The sequence below is a fragment of the Aphidius gifuensis genome, linkage group LG1 (genome assembly GCF_014905175.1).
Source record: "Aphidius gifuensis isolate YNYX2018 linkage group LG1, ASM1490517v1, whole genome shotgun sequence".
In the NCBI taxonomy this organism is placed as follows: domain Eukaryota; kingdom Metazoa; phylum Arthropoda; class Insecta; order Hymenoptera; family Braconidae; genus Aphidius; species Aphidius gifuensis.
In genome coordinates this window covers 255738-278394 of record NC_057788.1, presented here as the reverse complement: position 1 = coordinate 278394, position 22657 = coordinate 255738, and the positions used below count along the sequence as shown (strand labels likewise).

At 26.4% G+C, this 22657-nt stretch overlaps 6 protein-coding genes across 12 annotated transcripts; 3 read left to right on the top strand and 3 right to left on the bottom strand.

Annotated features, from left to right (window-relative positions):
• Positions 1 to 3636: 3636 nt before the first annotated feature.
• LOC122847775 (putative protein TPRXL) lies at positions 3637 to 4166 on the bottom strand. The gene is made up of 2 exons (XM_044145632.1): positions 3943 to 4166; positions 3637 to 3880 (listed from the first exon to the last, which is right to left on the bottom strand). Exons 1-2 carry the CDS (start codon positions 4164 to 4166, stop codon positions 3637 to 3639), a joined length of 468 nt encoding a protein of 155 aa, XP_044001567.1.
• A 4322-nt stretch (positions 4167 to 8488) lies between these two features.
• Positions 8489 to 12758, top strand: LOC122860636 (protein lifeguard 2-like). Of its 7 annotated transcripts, none has more exons than XM_044164531.1 (5): positions 8489 to 8756; positions 10176 to 10243; positions 10793 to 10870; positions 10960 to 11405; positions 11481 to 12757. In XM_044164531.1, exons 2-5 carry the CDS (start codon positions 10195 to 10197, stop codon positions 11838 to 11840), a joined length of 933 nt encoding a protein of 310 aa, XP_044020466.1. In that variant the 5' UTR covers positions 8489 to 8756; positions 10176 to 10194; the 3' UTR covers positions 11841 to 12757. The 7 variants fall into 7 exon arrangements, with proteins under 7 accessions (XP_044020466.1, XP_044020469.1, XP_044020468.1 ...); XM_044164534.1 differs by having other exon boundaries at positions 10176 to 10234; positions 11481 to 12490; XM_044164533.1 differs by having other exon boundaries at positions 10163 to 10243; positions 11481 to 12490.
• Positions 12759 to 12910: 152 nt separating this feature from the next.
• Positions 12911 to 13866, top strand: LOC122860634 (40S ribosomal protein S19-like). The gene is made up of 3 exons (XM_044164529.1): positions 12911 to 12974; positions 13223 to 13293; positions 13383 to 13866. Exons 2-3 carry the CDS (start codon positions 13223 to 13225, stop codon positions 13774 to 13776), a joined length of 465 nt encoding a protein of 154 aa, XP_044020464.1. The 5' UTR covers positions 12911 to 12974; the 3' UTR covers positions 13777 to 13866.
• Positions 13867 to 14663: 797 nt separating this feature from the next.
• Positions 14664 to 16609, bottom strand: LOC122860633 (ras-related protein Rab-10). The gene is made up of 6 exons (XM_044164528.1): positions 16115 to 16609; positions 15823 to 15883; positions 15705 to 15725; positions 15497 to 15614; positions 15330 to 15419; positions 14664 to 15256 (listed from the first exon to the last, which is right to left on the bottom strand). The coding sequence occupies exons 1-6, from the start codon at positions 16239 to 16241 to the stop codon at positions 15071 to 15073; spliced, it is 603 nt and encodes a 200-aa protein (XP_044020463.1). The 5' UTR covers positions 16242 to 16609; the 3' UTR covers positions 14664 to 15070.
• Positions 16610 to 16935: 326 nt separating this feature from the next.
• LOC122860631 (uridine-cytidine kinase-like 1) lies at positions 16936 to 19735 on the top strand. Its single transcript, XM_044164526.1, has 9 exons — positions 16936 to 17307; positions 17573 to 17694; positions 17767 to 17943; positions 18010 to 18287; positions 18349 to 18420; positions 18495 to 18746; positions 18820 to 19029; positions 19105 to 19290; positions 19359 to 19735. The coding sequence occupies exons 1-9, from the start codon at positions 17255 to 17257 to the stop codon at positions 19683 to 19685; spliced, it is 1677 nt and encodes a 558-aa protein (XP_044020461.1). The 5' UTR covers positions 16936 to 17254; the 3' UTR covers positions 19686 to 19735.
• A 118-nt stretch (positions 19736 to 19853) lies between these two features.
• LOC122860630 lies at positions 19854 to 22485 on the bottom strand. Its single transcript, XM_044164525.1, has 7 exons — positions 22023 to 22485; positions 21780 to 21952; positions 21487 to 21711; positions 21295 to 21370; positions 20626 to 21174; positions 20289 to 20546; positions 19854 to 20213 (listed from the first exon to the last, which is right to left on the bottom strand). The coding sequence occupies exons 1-7, from the start codon at positions 22374 to 22376 to the stop codon at positions 19854 to 19856; spliced, it is 1995 nt and encodes a 664-aa protein (XP_044020460.1). The 5' UTR covers positions 22377 to 22485.
• Positions 22486 to 22657: the final 172 nt, after the last annotated feature.

The window sequence follows — 22657 nt, the reverse complement described above, 5'->3', positions numbered from 1 at the left end:
AATAATTTAATGAATAAATTATATTTAGGTCCAGATTTTGTAGTACCACCAGAAGGAGGCTACTCAGATCAAAATCCACCACCAGCACCACCACCAACACCTGGAATGTACAGTACAAGTTATCCAGAAGATCCAACACGAGATGAATTAGCCAAATGTTCTGATATTATTATTAAAAACAGTATACGTTCGGATTCCATAAGAAGAATTTATTCATATTTTATGGGTCTATTGTTATTGGTGTTTGGAATATATTCTTTTGTTGTTGTTCATGAACCAACAAAATTATTTGTTAAAACTAATTATCAATCGTTAGGTGTAGCTGTAGCTGGTGCTTCGATTGTCAGTCAAATTGGATCCATAATATGTTTTTCAAGTGGCAGACATGGATCACCCATGTGTTCGATTTTTAAATTTATCTCTGCTGCTACTGGAGATGTTTTTCTAAGTTTAGTACTCGCAAAACTTCCAAGAGATGAGGTTGATTATCGTGCCTATTATTTTATAATTTTTATTTTATACATATACACTTGCTTTATATTTTAAAAATAAATAATAATTTATTATTCTTATTTTTTCAGATACTTCTTTTTTTTGGGATAACAAGTGTTCTTTTTTTTGCATTGACTTTGTTAGTCTTCTGGATGAAATTGGATTTAACAAGATTACATACTGTTCTATTTGTTGGTGCAATTGGACTGTTGATTTACGGAATTGTTCTAATATGTTTACCTTCATATATAGATTTGTTTATGTTTTGTCCATTTGGAGCGATATTACTTTCATTTTATATTTTTTATGATAAAGAAATGATGATGTATAGTAAACACAAGTATTCAATATCACCAAAAGAGTATGTATTTGCAACACAATATTTATCTGAAAATTTATCTATATTTTCCTTTATATTCTCCAGATTATCGGTAGTTCTTGTGATTAATTTTATTACCATATATTATTTTTATTGTTTTTTTCTATAATTTTTTCTTTCATCTCACGTCACTGCGAGTTATATTATACAATCCTTGAGCCAACAAGCTCAGTAAAAGTGATATAATAATTTATTATTGCATGCATATAATGTGTTGGGATGTAGATTACAATGTTCTATTTTCATCAATTATTTGTTTGGTTTCAGGAACAAAAAAACCGATTAATCGAGTGCAACAAAGAATTGTCTAAAGAATTCATATAATTAAAAGAGGAAAAATTCTAAACAATTTGGACCCAAAAAGTATATTAAATATAAGTCAAATTGTTTGTTTAAAAATTTACAATATACTTTAATAAAATTGCCAGAAGTAATGTGTGCTGCTGTCTGAACAAAAGCTGGAGAGAACTATTAGAGCCACTGTGATATCGATAGAACACAAAAAAAAAGTTCAGGATGATTAGTCTCGAATGTCTCAAAGCTCGAACAGTCACTTTTGAATTATATTATCAATATTATTATTTTTACTTGAAATTCGTAACTATCATTTTTACTATCAGTGAAGTAATAATCAATTAATTTTTTTTTTTCATTTAAATTAAGATCAGTTGATTCCAATATAATAAAACATTTTTTAGCATACTAATTATATAGTGAGTTTATTTCGTCATTTTTTCATCATTTTCATCCAATCATATTTCACGCATACTTAATATAGGGCGTATTAGCTTGACACATCAAAATATATATATATATTCTACCCGTTGTATATTTAAAAAAGTAACAAAGAAAATGATATTTTTTTTTAAATTAAAATAATCCTTATATTATTCTCAAACAAAAAAGATGGTACATGTCACAAAAAAAATTCAGTTTTTCATCATTTTTATCAAATTATATTTCACGCATACGCATATTGGAATAGGCGTATAAGGTTTACCCGGCCAACACATTATTGTATACCTATATATATATATTCTACCCGTTTTATTTAAAAAAGTAACAAAGAAAATTATATTTTTTTTTTTATTAAAATAATCTTTATATTATTCTTGAACAAGATAGCAGATGATATCTACATATATTATGTACATGTCACAAAGAATATTGAGTTTTTGAAGTGAAACTTTTTTACGGAGGGTATAGCGACAAAATTTGAGGCCCCGCTAGCTTAATTAACGGTAATTTCTTTATATGGAAAAAATTATTTCAAGAAAAATTTAATTTATCTTAATAAATATTATATTTAATGTTAGGTACCAAGTTGATAATTTAAAATTAATCTATGAAATTACAAAAGAAAATAAGAATATTTAACTCAAAAATTAATAGTGTAATTTCTTAAGAATGAATTAATTTTTATCAACTTGATATTTAACGTTTTTAAGAAATCCTCTTGTTTTGTTATTCCCTACAGGGTAACGGGTTTGTATTATAGTAGATGTACCTTTGATGTAAAAATTAATCCGAAACAATTGTGTTGAAAGCGTGTCAATCTGGATGGTCGCCTGTTGATGTAGATGGTCTCGAATAATCCCAGTGGTAAAACAAAGTCGAGGCACATAAAACAACACCCCGGAAAAATGTCACAGTCCAAAATTTTTATGTTAGGATAAGGAGAAGGTTAAATAATTTAGGAAATAATAATAACAATTGTCACACTTGAAATTTTGTAAATGAACTTCACTTAAATCAGTTTATTTTTATTGAAATTTAAATTGTTTAATTGATTTTTAATTGTCTTTGATTTTTGCAAATTAAATTTTATATTTATTATTGTATATTTGATTTAAAACAAAATGATTTTTATTATTTAAATTGATTTATATGCAACAATAGTCGATGCGAGAGTGAAACTCCTTAAAATATTAAAATAAAAATTGCCCATTAAAATTAAATTAAAAGTAGGGATGATCCTAGGTGGAAACATCTTTGACCAATTAAAGTTGTTGGTTCTCATGATAGTCAGCAATTAATTATTCTTAATAATTGTTAGACTGATCAACGGATGTTGAATATCGAGTTGCTGATTTAAATGCAACCGTGGCTCAGAAAAATAAAAGTTAAAATGAAAAATAATATTTAAAATAAAAAATGTCACTGATGCTCAAAGTAAAATATAATTATTAAAAATAAAAGAAAAAAATTTATATGCTACTCGATATTATTAATCAGCATTGACTCTAACAATTATTATTTATAACTAATTATTTTTAAGAATTAAAAATACCAATACGTAATATTAAATAATATATTTTATATTTTATATATTTATCAATAGAAATGTGGATCATGTTGATTGTAAAATTTTATTTTTTGCAGATGCAAGATAGCTTAGAGAAATTTGAGAAAGTGTGCATTAAAATGAATCTAAAATTAAATTAAAAAAAAAAATTTAAGTACTAACTTTCAGTAGAAACGGTATAATAATTAATTGGCATTATTAATTGGATTATCCAGTCTTGTGCTCCCACAACCTGGAGAATAGTCTGTATATTGCTGGTGCTAGACTTTGAAATCATCTTCCAGTTTAGATGCATTTAAAAGTAGTTATTCAGACCATGTACTTAATCAAGAAAGAAAAAAAATATCTTATCATTGTTAATTTGTTAGTTTCACAAACCAATATTTAAATATAGAAAATTTAAAAATAGAAAATTTGTATGTTAACTTAATCTTAACTTTAATATATAAGAAATAATTTGTTACATCATTATTATGTTGTAGTGGAAGTGGTAGTGGTAGTGGTGGTGCTGTGGCGATGATGGTGATGATGGTGATGATGATGATGATGATGATGATGATGATGATGATGATGATGATGATGATGATGATGATGATGATGATGATGATGATGATGATGATTCTATTGTTTGACGTATTCTTTTTTCTGATCTTAATGGTTTTATTGAAGACGATGACGACGCATTTGATAATTGTTGTTGTGATCTATCAAAAATAAATATAATTGGAAATAATAATAATAATAATAATAATAATAATATAATTACCCTCCAGTGGGTGAAATAGGAAATGTATTTGTGCTTGATGATGGGGGATTATGCATTATTTCAGCTCTTGATGTTGGTTTCCTTGAGCGATTTGACGACAATGGACTTGGTGAATTATCAGTTTTACAAGCCTCAGAATTATCATTTTGTGACGATGGGACTTGCAGGCGTGGAAGCTTCAAAATTTTATTAGCCGTAAATTCATTCTCGCTATCAGAGTCCATTTTGCTTGTTTTTTTTTTTTTTTCTTTTATTTATAAATTAAGTTTTTATCTTCGAAATTTCGTCTGAAATAAAACAAAATTTTACTTGTCATTATCAAGGCCAGGTCGATATGATTAGTAATTTTTTTAAAAAAATATAATAAAAGTTTGATAGTTCTAGAAGAGATAATTTTGTTGGTGTGAGCATGAATAAACTAAATGAAATAAAACAACAAAATAAATTATAAAAAATTACGGATTTACAAAATTATTTGAAATTCATTTTTTAACAATAAATTTACCATATTTTTAAACAAAAGTTTCAGCTGTGACGTATTCGCTTTTGCAATCACGATTTTTCTTAATGTAATCCGATATTTTAAATTCAAATTAATAATATTTATCAGCATTTTGTCAAATTGTAAACAATTGTGACAAGTGAAAATTTAGTGTTCCACAACAGGGACATAAATGAATTATTTAAAAAAAAATAATTTATGTGTTTTTAATTATTATTTAATGAAAAAAAAATTAACATATGTTAATTATATTCTATAGTAGCTAAGGGAAAAAAAAAATTTGACTATTTACTGATAGAAATTTTTAAAAACGAATAAAACACGATCAACTACGCACATTTACCTTTAATGCTGTTACCCCCCAGGTAGAAATTTGACTTTGGCTTGCGACATTCAATATCGCAGAATGTTCGCCGCGAGCTAACTTTTGCGACACTCGCAGCTCTATGCAGCCGCGAGGTTGCTGCGAGGTTGCAGTGATCCTTATTCCTTATAATAACAATATCATGGAGGTGTATTCACCTCCATGAACAATATCAATAAGTGGCTTGAATCTAATGCCATCTTGTGGCTCACTGATAAAAATCATAAGGTTGACTATGCAGCTGCGAGGTTGCTGCGAGGTTGCTGCGAGGTTGCCGTGGTCCTTATGATAACAATAATAATTTATTCATGTGCATTTTAGACTTTGACATTGAACCTTCAAAATCAGCATAGTTTATACATAGAAAAAAATTTAATGGCCGCATTGTTTACATGAGAAGGTTATGAAAATTCATTGTTATAAAAAATAAATAAATAATATTACAAGTAAGTCAATTTTTTTGTTTTAGAATTAATATTTTTTTAGTGGTCGTTTCATTTGTATAATATAAATAAATAAATAAATATTCTATAAAGATTATAACCCTCAAATTCCCCGACCCCGAATTAGTAAGTGTGATTTTTTTTTCTCTAGTTTTGTCAAAAATCGACTCCAACTGTATGGCTTGAGTGGACAATAGAGACCAGGACTTCAGGAGAGTAAACTTAAGTCTTCTTGAACGGCACTCATGGAGTTTAACAAGGAGGGTAATCTGTGACGTCACACTGTGTATTGGCATAGGGAGCTGTTGAAGCTCACGGAATGGAGCAAGTCAGTACGTTTTTCTGCCGGTGATGACGCTAGTGGGACGAGTGCCCAAAGTCACATGTTGTTTTTGTTTTTATATTTTTTTTTTTGTGTGGCTCAGTTAAGTATTCTTTTTCTGTAAAAAATAATTCAACTCAATAATACATTATTTATTTAACAAATAAAATTAAAGCAATTTATTTTAATAAACCAAACACCAGGACAAGCAGTGTCTAAGAAAAGACACTAAGGAATTAATGTTTGCTTACCATATATTTCTTTATAGTCATCTATTCTTTAGCTTCATCTTTTTTTAGCTACTGTTTTCATTTGGTATTTTTTGCCAATAATGAACCTTTAATATTTGATAAATAATTTTTTATTAAAAAGATCATTCCAAATAAATTCTATTTCAATTACATGTGATGCAAATGTTGACATAAAAAATAATAATAGTCCAATTGAAGTATTGAAAAAAAAACCAAAAATGTTTATGATGACATTAATGGATATGAACCAGAAAAACCAAGTTTTTTAGAGGAATTATTTGGTAAAGAAAAAAGACAAAAAAACCACCAAAGGGTTAGTATTTGTATGGTGCTGTTGGTGATGGAAAAATCATGTTGATGGATCTCTTTTAGGATTGTTGTGAGATAATTTATATCACAATTATTTTAATAATAATATAAATAAATAATTAATAAATATCATTGTTTACAGATTGAAAAAAGAGAACGTGTACATTTTTATTTATTTATGCTAGATGTACATAGTAAAATTCATCAATAGTTAAAAAAACAATAAAACGTGTTTATAGTAGTACAAAACTTCAACCATTTGATCCAATGCCACCAGTTGCTGATATGATTATTGAAAAATCATGGCTATTATGTTTTGATAAATTTCAGACAAGAGAAAATTAAGTTTATAAAAAATCATGATGAATTAAAAACATTAAATTTAATATTTGATAATCATAAGTAACTGATATTGCTGGTATTTTAATAAAAAAAAAATACCAAGCACAAGCAGGAGGCTAAAGAAAAGATGAAGCTAAGAAATTAATGCAGCAAAAGGAATTATGTGGTTTAAGCCACATCAATTCCTTATAGCTACATTCTTTCTTTGGCCACTGCTTGTTCTTGGTATTTTAATTTATTATAATGTATTAATTCAATTTTATTTGTTAAATAAATGAGAAAAATTCCAAGGACAAACAGTGGCCAAAGAAAAAATCAAGCAAAGGAATTAATGCAGCCAGAAAAATTATTGGATAAGCAGCATTAATTTCATAACTCCATTTTTTCCTTGGCCACTGCTTGTCTTTGGTATTTATTATTTAGTAAACAAATAAAATTATAGCAATATATCTTAATAAAAAAAATACCAAGGGCAAGCAGTGGACAAGGAAAAAATGAAGCTAAGAAATTAATGCTGCTTACCAAATAATTTCTTTGGTCACATCAATTCCTTAACTTTTGGTCTAATAGTAGCATTTTCCATTTTCCAACTGAATCATCTGGGTCTTGTATTTTGATAAAATAACAGCAATTTTTACCTTGTCCAATTTTTAATCTTTAATTAATTCCTGAATCAAGTGATACAACTAAACAATAATTTTTTAACACTTGTATAAATGGAATAAAATTTCCTCTTTGTAATCCACTTTCGTATAAATCATCAGGAGCTGTATTACTTGTTGTAACAACATGTTAATAATTGCAATAATTACACGATCAAATAATTCAGTAACTAATGGTTTTCATATCGTTGCATCAGCAACATCATCAAAACATATAATAGCCATGATTTTTCAATAATCATATCAGCAACTGGTGGCATTGGATCAAATGGTTGAAGTTTTGTACTACTATAAACACGTTTTATTGTTTTTTTAACTATTGATGAATTTTACTATGTACATCTAGCATAAATAAATAAAAATGTACACGTTCTCTTTTTTCAATCTGTAAACAATGATATTTATTAATTATTTATTTATATTATTATTAAAATAATTGTGATATAAATTATCTCACAACAATCCTAAAAGAGATCCATCAACATGATTTTTCCATCACCAACAGCACCATACAAATACTAACCCTTTGGTGGTTTTTTTGTCTTTTTTCTTTACCAAATAATTCCTCTAAAAAACTTGGTTTTTCTGGTTCATATCCATTAATGTCATCATAAACATTTTTGTTTTTTTTTTTCAATACTTCAATTGGACTATATTATTATTTTTTATGTCAACATTTGCATCACATGTACCTAATTGAAATAAAATTTATTTGGAATGATCTTTTTAATAAAAAATTATTTATTTAACATTAAAGTAATTCATTATCATAAAAAAAATACCAAATGAAAACAGTAGCTAAAAAAAAGATGAAGCTAAAGAATAGATGTGACTATAAAGAAATTATATGGTAAGCAACATTAATTCCTTAGTGTCTTTTTCTTAGACACTGCTTGTCCTTGGTGTTTGGTTTATTAAAATAAATTGCTTTAATTTTATTTGTTAAATAAATAATGTATTATTGAGTTGAATTATTTTTTTACAGAAAAGAATACTCTAACTGAGCCACACAAAAAAAAAAAAATATAAACAAAAACAACATGTGACTTTGGGCACTCGTCCCACTAGCGTCATCACCGGCAGAAAAACGTACTGACTTGCTCCATTCTGTGAGCTTCAGTGAAATCCGAGAGATTACCCTCCTTATACACCTCCATGACGGCACTATAAAATAAAATTCAAATTTTAAGTAAAAAAGAAATCTTTAAATAAGTTTTATTTTAAGTACCGCCATCTATCGAGTTTCAGTTGAATCTCTTCTCTCTCTCGAGAAAGAGAGAGAAAAATGCATTAAATAAATAAGGGACATGACCAATCGGCAATCAGTTAAATACATTTACTGACATTTACATTTACCAACAAGAAGACTACACACATACACACATAAATATTATATCAAGAATTGTTAAGAATTGTATCAAAGTCATTACGCATTAGTTTATTAAAAAGATTGTACAAGATATCTAATTTTAAATCAAAACCGCCACTTATCAATACAACAAATTTAAATCTAATATCATTTGTGTTGTTTTGAGTGTTTTAATATTACAAAAATATAAACAATAAAGTTGCTTCATAGCGTGTATACGTGGACATAAAAAAACATCTTATAAATAAACGTAAGTACAATTCGACTTGTCTCTAAATAACTAACAATTATTTTAAACTGCTAATTAGTTTGTTTGATTTATTTTATTTCAAAGGGGAAAAACTTTAATGCAAGCTTTAAAATATAAAAATAAAACGCTAATATTTTTTTTTTTGGTTTTCTTTTCTTTCTGTATTTTTTTTGTTGTTTATTTATGTTAAAAAACAAAACGCGGTTATCAATATTCCCTTGATTTTTTTTAACAATATATATTAATTAATAGTAGAAAAAAAAAATATTAAAAGGCTTTTTGCTATTTTAAATAGACTTGTAATATTGCGTGATATTGCAGGCGTTGTTCCGCCACCATATTATTAATTCCATTATCATTATTATTTTTTTACTTAAATTTTTAACGGTTGATTTGATAATTAGCATATTTAACAAGATACTGAATGTTAATATTTTTTTTTATTGTCGTTATTGACCAATATAGCATCCAACATACATTTTTTTTTGTTTAAACAAAATAGAAAAAGTAATAAATTATTTTGCGTGCCATGCTTTCTAGTATGACTCATGTATATTAAGCTCACTAAAAACTAGGTCATATCTAATTTATTATTGTTTATTTTGATGGTAATGAAAAGTCACCTATGTCCCTGTGGGTGTCGTGTCACCCAATCGATTGCAATGTACATGTAAAAAATAAAATAATAAATAATAAAATACATGTCTACATATCTCCAACTTGCTAATTATTAAATAAAGTTTGTTGATTTTTTTTTTTTTCAAACAAACATCCATGTATTTAGGCAGTTTAGATGACAATTTTTGTTGATAATTTATTTGAAATTTTGTGTATGTATTTCTTCTTTTGGAATAAAAATAATATACACATGAGATGCCGGATATAATAATAATAATAAAAGCAAATAAATGACGCAATAGAGTGTGTTTATTTTTTTCAGAGAGAATAGACTAGAAATAATTTTATGAAATAAAAAAATACGCTCATGATAAAATCCCTAGTACTTGTATACTGGGCTTTATTAAAAGTAATAAAAAATTATTTTTATTTTTACATATACTGATGATTCATTGATATACTGTCAAATCGATAACAATATTTTTCATTTTTATAACGACGACAAAGATAATACATGACGCACAGGTGTTGTTAATTAAACAAATTTTGAAGGATAAATATTTTTTATTATTTAATTAGGAAAATATATACTTGTTCTCTTTGAAAATAAACATAATAAATTGAGAAATACGGTCTTGGGATGTTGAATTGAATTACCAGAATATTGTAATCTCTGATAAACCGGTAAATTGAATATTTTCATTGGAAATAATCGAGTATTTTTTATTTTATTTTTTAAATAAATTTATCAAGAATAAATAAAACGAAGATTAATGTGATAATTGTAGGCTTTTTTTTCAGCGAAAAACAGACGAAAAAGATGTCAAACTGGCAGAGTCCACCCAATGCTGGATATCCAGGTCAACAAGGTTCTCATAATTTTTTTTTTTTTAATTACAAAAAACAATCACATTACTTAATCTTTGTCGACAATAATTTGCACATAGAGCTGCAATATTAAAACATTTATTTTTTTAACAATCACGCATTTAAAAAAAAAAAAACATCCATTGATTACTTATCAATTATTGTCGTAATAAAATAATAAAATTACAAATGAAATCATTCAATTAAATTAAAATGTTAATTTTCTTAGAAATTGAAAAATAAAAATAATCAAATTGTCAATTTAATTTAATGATTAAATGATAATAAAATTAGATATAAAACGACAAGCAAGGACAAAAAAATTGAGTCATCATCATCATCATCATTTATAATTCAGCTTGCAAAGTGCTTATTTCTTTTTTTTTTTTTTTTTTTTTTTTAATATTAATTTGGGTGTGCTACTGACAAAAGCTTTTACTCAAATGATGCAATCATTTATCTTATCGCAAAAAAATAAAAATAAATAAATAAATAAACCTTTGTCATAAATTTTTAATAAATATATTATTTTTTTTTTTCGAATTACGCAGGTGGTTATCCATACCCACCACAAAATCCTGGTTATCCACCACCCGGAGGAAATTTTAATCAATCATATCCACCACCAGGTAATTTATCATGATTCATGATTTAAAAAAGTATTAAAAATTACTTTAAATTTGCAATAAATATAATTTAATAAATTGATTGTATTTAGGTCCAGGTTTTGTACCACCAGGAGGAGGTAATTTTGGTCAAGGTCCATTACCACCACAACCAGGAGTAATACCACCATCCGGCATGTATGGTTCAAGCTATGCTGAAGATCCCAATCGGGATGAAGTCAAAGGATTTGATTTCAATGAAAAAAGTATACGTTTGGGTTTCATCAGAAAAGTTTATTCACTTCTTATGTGTCAATTGTTATTGACATTTGGAATTGTTTCACTATTTGTTCTTCATAAACCAACACAACAATTTGGAATGCGTAATCCAGGTTTAATTTGGGTTGCACTTGGTGTTACAATTGTAACTCTTATTTGTATGGCATGTTGTTCCAGTGTCAGACGTAAAGCACCAATGAATTTTATTTTTCTATTTATCTTCACTGGTGCTGAAGGTTTTCTTATTGGTGTTATGACACTAAGATATTATCCACAAGAGGTTGGTTATTTTTTAAAAATATTTAATTGTTTATTAAAAACAAAGTAATTGATTTTTATTGTTTTCATTTTTCAGGTACTTCTTGCTCTTGGAATAACAGCAGTTATTTGTTTTTCATTGACACTATTTGCATTCCAAACAAAGTGGGATTTCACAGGATTACATACTGTTTTATTCGTTTGTGCAATTGGACTAATGATTTTTGGATTTCTTACAATATTTTGGCATGGAAAAACAACAACAATTATTTATGGCTCATTAGGAGCAATATTGTTTTCATTTTATCTTATTTATGATACACAAATGATGATGGGTGGTAAACACAAGTATTCAATATCACCAGAAGAGTATGTGTTTGCAACACTCAGTCTCTATCTTGATGTTATCAATATTTTCCTTTATATTCTCACTATTATTGGAGCATCTCGTGATTAAATTTATATTTACTTTTTCGTTTTTTATTTTCGTTAAAAGCCATGGTATATTTTTAACTAAAAAATTAAATCATAAATATATTGACAATTTTCTATCAAACATCTAGTTTTCTAGACGGAAAAAGCATCTAAATTAACAAAAAAAAAAACAAATTGTCATACCGTGGCTATTATTATTATTTGTGTGTTGAAAATAAAAGTTTTTTTTTTTTTTTCATATAAATTGTAAGACTTGCAAAAAACAAAAAATGCATCGAAACAAAATATAATATTACATTTATTATAATGCTTAAGATTATTAATTTTACACGTAATTTTTAAATAATAATATTAAATTTTTCGATGCAAACTTTTTTTGTAAAAACAATAATAACTGAAGAAACAAAAAACAAAAAAATCACCAATTTTTTTTACAATTAATTCACATTGAAAATTATGATTGCTTTAATTTAATGTCATTATTGTTAGTTTATTTATGTGATTATTGCAGTGATTAATTTCATATATTTCTGTTTCATATTTAGCTTTTTGAATGAAGACATAATGATTTATGTTTTACCTTTTACCTTCATGTTCAACATAATAAACGTTCCAAATAATGTCAGAGACAAACAAATATAATAAAATATATTTATTTTCATTAAAACATAAATAAATCATTTGAATTATTATTTTATTTTTGTCTCATAAATTAATAATATAAATAAAAAAATGAGCTCTATGTTAATTTTAGATTATTGTTGCATTGTGAACATTTGATAGTAATTATTAATTAATTATTATCGAAATTGTAAATGCCATTTGGCTTGAAATGTCAGTTTGAAGAATCAATCAATACCTCTTTGTTGTTTAATTAAATATACATAAGTAATAATTCAGTCTACAAAAACAAAATAAATAAATATTCTAATAATTAATTTTGTTTTTTAATTATTTCTTCATTTTCCTATTAAAATTAAATTTTTTAAGTCATAAATTATTTTTGAATAAACCCGGGGATTTTAAAATTAAACGCCATTTTTTTTTTCACTTTTACCAACATAATTTTTGTTATTTTGGTAGCTATGAAAATTGGTCTCTATCTTTGTCTTTCTCTTTCTCTTTTCGGTCTTTCGCGTGTCCCAACGTTGCAAAGGTATGTTAAATTTTTGGTTATTTAATTAATTATTTAAAACAATAAATAAATATACAATTAAAGTATATAATTGTAATAGTTAAAAAATAATTAGTTGTAAATAATTTGAATAACAACCAAGTGTACAACAATGTGATTTTTTTTATTGTGGGTTAATTGTCACAAGCGACGACCCATGTGGCATTAAACAAATCAGTAAATATAATTGAATAATTACTATAAATAATTGATTAAATTATTCATTACAGATGCCATCCATCACAGTCAAGGACGTTGATCAACAATTATTCGTGAAGGCTTTTGCTGCCTTCTTGAAAAAGTAAGTCAAATCAAATTAATTAATAATACCTAACCTCAAATCACGTGTTGTCAATCAACTTATTAATTATTATTATGATTATTTTTTAGAACTGGTAAATTGCCAGTACCAGAATGGGCTGATATTGTCAAAACAGCTCGTTTCAAGGAATTGGCACCATATGATCAAGATTGGTATACCATTCGTTGTGCTGCAGTTGTCAGACATATTTACATGCGTAGTCCAATTGGTGTTGGTGCAGTTACAAAAATTTTTGGTGGTCGTAAACGTAATGGTACACAACCAAGTCATTTTTGTAGATCATCTGGTGGTATTGCTCGTAGAGCATTACAAAGTCTTGAAGCTTTGAAACTCATTGAAAAAGATCCACGTGGTGGACGTGTTCTTACTGCAGCTGGACGTCGTGATCTTGATCGTATTGCTGCTCAAATTAAAGCCAAAAGCAACAGTCAAATGAAAATGCAAGAAACTCTTGTTCTTTAAATTAAATTAAAAAAAAAAATCTACATAGTTTTTGTTTTTTAATTATTAATTTAAGAAAATAAAAAAAGGCTAAAAAAAAATAATAAACAATCTTGTTTTCTTTTTATTACTGACCTTTTTTATTTATTATAAATAATACAGAAGATGATAAATAATAATAGATAAATTTAGATATTATTTTTCGTGAAATGTCAATCAATTATGCCAATTTGTTTAATTAAATAAACTAAGAGCAATTTTATATTTTCCAATTGAAAAAAAATAGGCTAATTAAAATGAAAAACATCAATATAATTATTGTGAAAGGATTATATTGTCGTAAATTAATTCAACAGCAAATAACATTTCAAAAAAAAAAAAACATTATGAATTTGGGCCTTACAACAACAACAATCATTTGCGCTTAAATATTTTTAATAAATATTATCATATAAAGTGTTGAAAAATTTTCATATAAAAATGCCACAAAATTTTTTTTTTCTTTTTCTTTTAATTATCATAGTATTTTTATTCACGTGCAAAATTTTTTTTTTTTTAATATTCGCATTGTTTCATTAAACTCATTGTTGATTAACAAAATTTCAAAATAAATTATTACTACTATTATTATTATTATTGTTGTGATGCAATTATAATTGCATACTTTTTTTTTTGTGCTTTTACAAGTTGTAAACAAATGAACTCGCAGGGGAGGAAAAAAAAGGAAAATATAATATAAAAAATAATATGCGCGACAGGCACCTCAAAAGCTATAATTGGTTAATAATAATTACCTAGTAACTGTACCTGAAATAGGCAAGGGGACTAGATGATGATGCATGTATGCACTTACTACAAAACACGTGACAAACTATTATGCAATTTATTCAAATTACGTTCATTTATGATTTTTTTTTTTTTTTGAATAATAAATTTATTTTTTTTTTGATTTTTTTTTCAGTCATCAGTAACTAGGCAATCTAATATTATTGACTAATAATCAAGATATCAAATGTAGACAATTTTGTTCGTTGTTTTTCTTTTTAATTTAAAAAAAAAAAAAAAAATACTAATTGGGCAGTGGTGTCGTCGTTTGACACTATTTTATATTTTAATATAAATTAAAAAAATAATAAAATAATAATTCATTAAAGTCAAATTATATTCACAAATTTTAACTGGCACGAGTTTATAGTATTTTTTTTTTTTTTTTTTTTTTTGTTTACTTATTATCAACGCTGTCACGAAAACAGAAAAAAAAAAAAAAAAAGTAATAATGATGATAATAATAAATAAAAAAAATTAATTTGGTGAACTAACAGCACCTATTTGAACTTCTTTCTACCCTGCGATCAACAGTGACACGATCTGGTGCATCTTGAGGCTCTTTACCATGTGTTTTATCAAGAATTGCTTCAGCTAATTCACTAAATGAACGATCAATATTAATATTTGCTTTTGCTGATGTTTCCATGAATCTAATACCATGTTCTCTTGCAATCTAAAAGTATAATAATATTTTTAAAATAACCAACAGTCAATTGTTTAAGAAAGGCTTTGTTAAATATACTTACAGATTCTCCTTTTTCAGTTGATACAACACGTCTATCTTCCATATCACTTTTATTTCCCAAAATCATTTTTTCAACATCTTCATTTGCATGCTAAAAAAAATAACAACAACATTGTCATCATCATCATGATAATTTATTTGTCAAAAAAAAGGGATAATTTAAATTACCTCGTCAATGTTTCTCAGCCACTTGACAATATTTTCAAATGTTTTTTCATTTGTTATGTCATAGACAAGCATTATTCCCATTGCTCCTCTGTAATATGATGTTGTGATTGTATGGAACCTTTGACATTTAAATTAAAAAATATATTGTTATTAATTTGTTAATTAATAATTGTCTAGTTTTTTTTTTTTTTATTTTTATTTTAATTACCTTTCTTGGCCAGCAGTGTCCCTGTTAAGACAAAAAAAATAAAACAATTTAAATGATTAATTAATTTAATAGAAAATAATTTATGACTCATTTGTGATATTACTACTACTTGACTCACCATATTTGTAACTTGATTTTTTTACCCCTTAATTCGACTGTTTTTATTTTAAAGTCTATTCCTGTAACAGATTAAATAAAAATGAAATATAATTTAATTACGAAATAAAAAAGAATATTGCCATTTTTTTTTATTCAAGACAATATAAAAAATGGACTTTGTATCCATAACCTAGGCTGTGTAATAATTAAATATTTAAGCAATAATATTTTCATCAATTATTGTTAATTGATGAAACAATTGCTGGTAGTTGATGAATTTTTTTTTTTTTCAATTGTTGAAAAACACTTACCAATTGTAGAAATAAATGTTGTTGAAAATGCATCATCAGAAAATCTAAATAAAATACAAGTTTTTCCAACTCCAGAATCACCAATCAATAATAATTTAAACAAAAGATCATAAGTTTTTTTTGCCATTTTAACAAAGTTTATTTGTGTATTTAAATATTTATAAATAGAAAAAAAACTTGATAGCGTTGATCAGTTTGATGATACACAATTAATTTTCTAATATTTCTACACACAAAAACGGGATTTATAATTATTTATCTGACAAGTGACAAGAGAGGGTGATTATAGGGGGAAGATGGTCAATCCTTAAGGGACAATTACAACTTTTTATCCCGGCGACAATAATAAATTTATAATTATATCAAGGTCAAACTAGGGCGCGTCTCAAAAGACTATATATATATTAGAGAACAAACAAAAAAAACAATGACGCAAATTGACTTTAAAATTACTTTTGGACTTTGCTAAATGTGTGCAAAAAATACACACACTCACTTGACTCTTCTTTTTTTTTTTTTTTATTGTCTTCCCGGCGTCTTGAATAGAAAAAAAATAAAAAAAATGGCGCTTATCTATCTGCTAATTTTGATGAAAAAAAAAATAACAATTTAATGAATTTTTTATACTAAAAAAAAGTAAAAATATAGAAAAATTAATTATTTACACTAAACAATCTAAAATATATTAATTTTTTTTTACAAAAATAAACAACAAAATTTAAAGCGCACAAATTTAAAATGAAACAATTTGATTGGTTGTTAAATTCGAACGCCAATTGAAAACTAGTCCATTTTTAAATAACAATAATAATATAAATGGATAAGGTAAAACTGGTCAAAAATTAGACATGTGGTTTTGTGGTCTAGACCTATTGTCGGTGTGTGTCTTTTGATGCTCTTTGACAGGTTTCACGATCAGTATAATAATAACAATCGGCAATAATCGGATTGAGCAAGTTTTTTATTTTATAATTTATTAAAGTACTTGCTGAATTTCCGAGACGACATTAGACAAGTGCAGTTTTTTTTTTGAATTATAAAGTGAAGCATTTATATATTATCATCAACATCATCATCAACTGTGTAGACATATTTTACATTTTTTTTTAAAAATAAATTTGCAAATGAAATAAAATTAAAATGGCTGCAAAATTGCAACAATTTGAACCACCAAGTTCAGCAAGTTCAGAAAGGTTTGTTATTAATTAAAATTTTAATATTAAATAGCTGTCATTTTTTTGTATTAAATATTTTAAATAATTATTTTTTAATATTTATACTTGCTGACGTCGATTAACTGCTTCAACCAACATGTTGTTGCTGTGAAATTGATACAAATTTGATTTGAAAAATTTAATAATTACAAGTATTTAATTTTTTTTCATAAATATATTTGTTTATACATATATAAATATATATATAAAATTGTTTAATTATTGATTTAATTGATTAATTTAGCGATGGAGATGTTTGTCTTGAAGAACATGGTAATTTTCTTGTAGACGATGCTTCTCAGGATTATGATTTACATAATGACATGACATCACCAACACCACAACCACCAAGACCACCATCAGCTGGTTAGTTAATTTATATTAATTTGTTTTTATATAATAATTTTAATAATAATAAATATTAATGAATAAAAAAAGGTTCTCAGAATCCAAAGTCACCTCGTTCAAGAAGACAAAGAACAACAAGCATGTCACAATCAAGTAAAAAAACATCATCAGAATCAATACTTCGTAGTAAATCAAGAACAATATATACTGCTGGAAGACCACCTTGGTATAATTATGCAGGACAACAAGTTGAGCCATTTGTTATTGGTATGTCATTGTTATTTTTTTAAATTCCATTGTATTATTTTATTCACAATTGATTATTGTTTATAGGTATATGTGGTGGTAGTGCATCTGGTAAAACAACTGTTGCTACTAAAATTATTGAATCACTGGATGTTCCTTGGGTCACCTTACTAAGCATGGATTCATTTTACAAAGTATTGAATCAAAAACAACATGAAATGGCTGAACGTACAGAATACAATTTTGATCATCCAGATGCATTTGATTTTGAATTATTAAAAATGACATTACAACGACTTAAAGAAGGAAAAAAAGCTGATGTTCCAATTTATAATTTTGTTACACACAGTAGAGAAAATAGAAGTGTAAGTTTAAACAAGAAAAACTTAATTAATATTTGTAATTAATGATTTTTTTTTTCTTTAGAAACCAATGTACGGTGCAAATGTAATAATATTTGAAGGTATTTTAACATTTTACAATGAAGAAGTTAGAAAAGTAAGTAATCCATGATAATAGTTTGCCAATTAATTTGATAAAAATATAATTTAAATTAAATTATCTTTTCAAAGTTGTGTGATATGAAAGTATTTGTTGATACTGACGCTGATGTAAGATTGGCTCGTCGTATACGTCGTGATATATCACACAGAGGTAGAGACTTGGAGGAGGTACTTAAACAATATTGTACAATGGTTAAACCATCATATTTTTATTATATTGCACCATTGATGGTACATGCTGATATAATTGTTCCACGTGGAGGTGACAATGCAGTTGCTATTGAATTAATTGTTCAACATGTTCACACTCAATTACAGCTGGTATTAAATTTTATTTTTTATGCTTAAACTGTACTATGTATTTATTTATTAATTATTATTTTATTTATTCAAGAGAGGATTTAAATTACGTGAAAAATTAGCACACTCATATATTGGTCAGCCATTGCCTTCATCATTGTATATGCTACCAGATACACCTCAAGTAAAAGGACTCCACACATTTATACGTAACAAACATACTGATCGGGATGAGTTTATATTTTATTCACGACGATTGATACGTCTTGTAATTGAATATGCACTTTCGTTGTTGCCATTTGAGGTAAGCCACTAGTTGTTTAATTTTACAACACATTTATTTTATTTTATTTGATTTTGTTTCATTTTTTTTTTCAAGGAAATAACTGTAGAAACACCACAAGGAGTATCATATAATGGTAAACAAAGTGCAACTGATAAAATATGTGGAGTATCTATATTGAGAGCTGGTGAAACAATGGAACAAGCATTGTGTGATGTTTGCAAAGATATTAGAATTGGTAAAATACTTATTCAAACAAATTCCGAGACTGATGAACCAGAGGTAATCAATAAATAAGATAAAGCTTTAATTTTGAATAAATAAAAATTGTTTTTTTTTTTCAACAACAGTTGTATTATCAACGTTTACCAAAAGACATAAAAGATTATCGAGTTATATTGATGGATGCAACAGTAGCAACAGGTGCTGCTGCAATGATGGCAATACGAGTTTTACTTGATCATGATGTTCCTGAAGAAAATATATTAATTGTATCATTATTAATGGCTGAATCTGGTGTTCATTCAATTGCCTATGCATTTCCAAGTGTTAAAATTGTAACATCAGCATTGGATCCAGAGATAAATGAAAAATTTTATGTTCTTCCGGGAATTGGTAATTTTGGTGATCGTTATTTTGGTACTGAACCAACTGTAATTGCCAATGAACTTGAATAGATATTATCAATCAATTTTGTAAATAATAATAATTATTATTATATTATACATATATGAAGGTAAGATTATTCTTTTTCTACATATACATAATCATGATAATGAAAATACATATAATAATAATAATTTTAAAAAAGGCTAAGAGAGTTATTAAATATTTTATTAAATATACTACAATGGTGTTGTGCCAATATTAATATTATTTGAGCTTGAACCACCAGTGCCAGTAGTATCTATGACATTTGGTCGTAATTGACGGTATCCTCTGATACTTGCACGTCTAGAACGATGCCAATTGTCCAAATTACTATTTGGTTGACCAAGTAAATATGTTATAAGTCGATCAAGAGCTGCTAAATCTTCACTAGTATTTTCTACACTTGGTATATTATTATTATTATCATTATTTTGTCTTGGTACTATTGATGAAATTCCATCACTAGTTGTTGCTAGTCCTGATGCCTCATTAATTCTTGAATTATTATCTGCAACAACTAGATCACTAGGACCAAGTCCAAGTCTTGGTGATATCTGTAAAAATTATATTTAAATAAATAAATAAATATTAATATCAATAATATCAATAATAAATGAATTTTAATTTACATCATCTGGTCCATGTTGTCCATAACTTAATCTTTTAACTTCTCTAAATGTTTCATCATTAATAGCTTCTCTAACAGCTTCATTGAGTTTTCTACCAAGTGCTCTTTGTCGTGTTTTACTCATGTCATCATAAAAACTTGAATTAACAGAGCTATTATCTCTTGTTGATGTATTTTTATCTCTTACCATACGAATATCATGCTGCCAAAATCTTCTTAATTCTGGTGTTGATGTATATGGTGCTGCAACTTCTTTAATCTTAAAAATATTAAAATATAAATAAAATAATTGACCTATTTTTTTGCAACGATGATAATTGATATACATATATATATACCTTCAAAACAATTATCGCTGATATGAAAATACAAATGACATTAACAAAAGTTAAACAGGCACTAATTGCACCATTACAAACAAATTCAATTGGCAATGATTTCGAATAAACATAAACATATGATGTATTTAAATCATTAAATGATTCACCTTTAATATGTGGCATTTTAATTTTTTTTCTAACAATCCATATACATGCAAGTGCCCAAAATAATCCACAATTAACAACTGGTGGTAATAATGATGCTGATATTGCAACACCAATTAATGGACCATTACTACCTTGAAGTAATGCAACAGCAACACCAACACCAGATGGTAATGCCCATAATACACCCATCCATAATGATCTATAATTACCACGTCCTTTCATTTCATCTGTTGGCCAATCATTCCATCCCCATGGCATTTCAGTTGATCCAATTATTAAGCCAAATAAAAAACCAAATATTATTGATATTATTATGCCAATTGAAAGACTTTTAAAACCAATACCAATCAATTCTCTGTCAGCAATAATCATACCAAATGTCAATGACATAACTGGACCCTTGAAAAATATTTTTATATAAATTTATAATATGAGGAAAAGATAAATGAAAAAGATACAAAGAATAATTTAATATTAAATTAAAAACTAGTATAATTATTGTCAATTATTATTTGATACCATCAAAGGTGACACGAGCATTGCTGCGACGACATTAGTCGCACTATTTTCAATGAGACCCAAACCTGCTAGACAACTAGATAAATAAATAAATAAATAAATAAATTTAAAATTATACTTTTTAATTTGACAAATAAGTAATACACGTTTTTGTATTTTAAATAAAAAAATTAAATAGACATATTATCTTACTCGGCTGTCAAAACAAGCATTATATAATCAAATGTTAAATCACCACCACTTCTAACACCATCAACAACTTGTTTGACTGTTAATTTTGAACGTATTGAATCAACAAATGCTTCCCAAGCATTATTTCTAACTTCAGCATCTTTTTTACGTTGTAAATTTTGTGCTTTTATTGATAATGGTACTTTATTTTGCATTGAACTGTAGGTACATTGTGTTGGTATAACACTAGAATATTTACAAAATTAATAATTCATTATTTAATATGAAAATATATATTTATTTAAAAATATTACCTGACAACTGAATTCATTCGTGTACCAATTCCCATTTCAGTTAAACAATGAAGACAATTTTCACATGGATCACCAGCTGGAACTGGAAATATTACTTCGTAGTACATATTTGCTTTGTCTTTATTCCAAACAACATGTTCGACTTGTAATTTTTTTAATAATTCATCAAGAACCTGTTCAATGATAATTCATGTTGCCAATGATTATTTATTTTTTTGTTAAATAATTATATGATTATTTTACCGTTTCCATTGGAACAAATACTGGTGATTTATTGGTTGTTCGTTTTCCAACAGAGGAAGAAGCAATTCTTCGTCGTCTTTTAGCTTCAAATGTTTCAGCATCTACTTCAATATCATCTGGTTCATTATCAGCATCAGCATAATCATCATCTTCGTCATCTTCACTATTATCACCAATAGTTATTAAATGTTGATTACGATTTTTTGTTTCTTTGAGACGTAAATCAACTTTGGTACCACGTAATTTTGATGGCTTATCATTTTTTTTTGATGTTTTAACTGGTGAACCAAATATCAATTGATGCTCGTGTGATAGAGTTGGTATACATACCAAAAAAACAACACCACTTGGCATTTTTAATAATATATGTTTCAAGCAACTTGCTTATTACTCGACTGACTACTTTCAACTCAAACTCTCTATGTTAATTTTTAACTCCAGCTTTAATTATTAACAATTAGATATTCATTGAAAATTTAAAATTAACACACTGTTAATAGTTTATTTATTTATTAAAATTACAATAATTAAAGTACAACAACGGTTTATTTTTAAAAAATTAATATTATTAAATTTTTAAAAGTTATTAGTATATACAATATATATTTTGTTTTATAATTATTAATTAATAATAT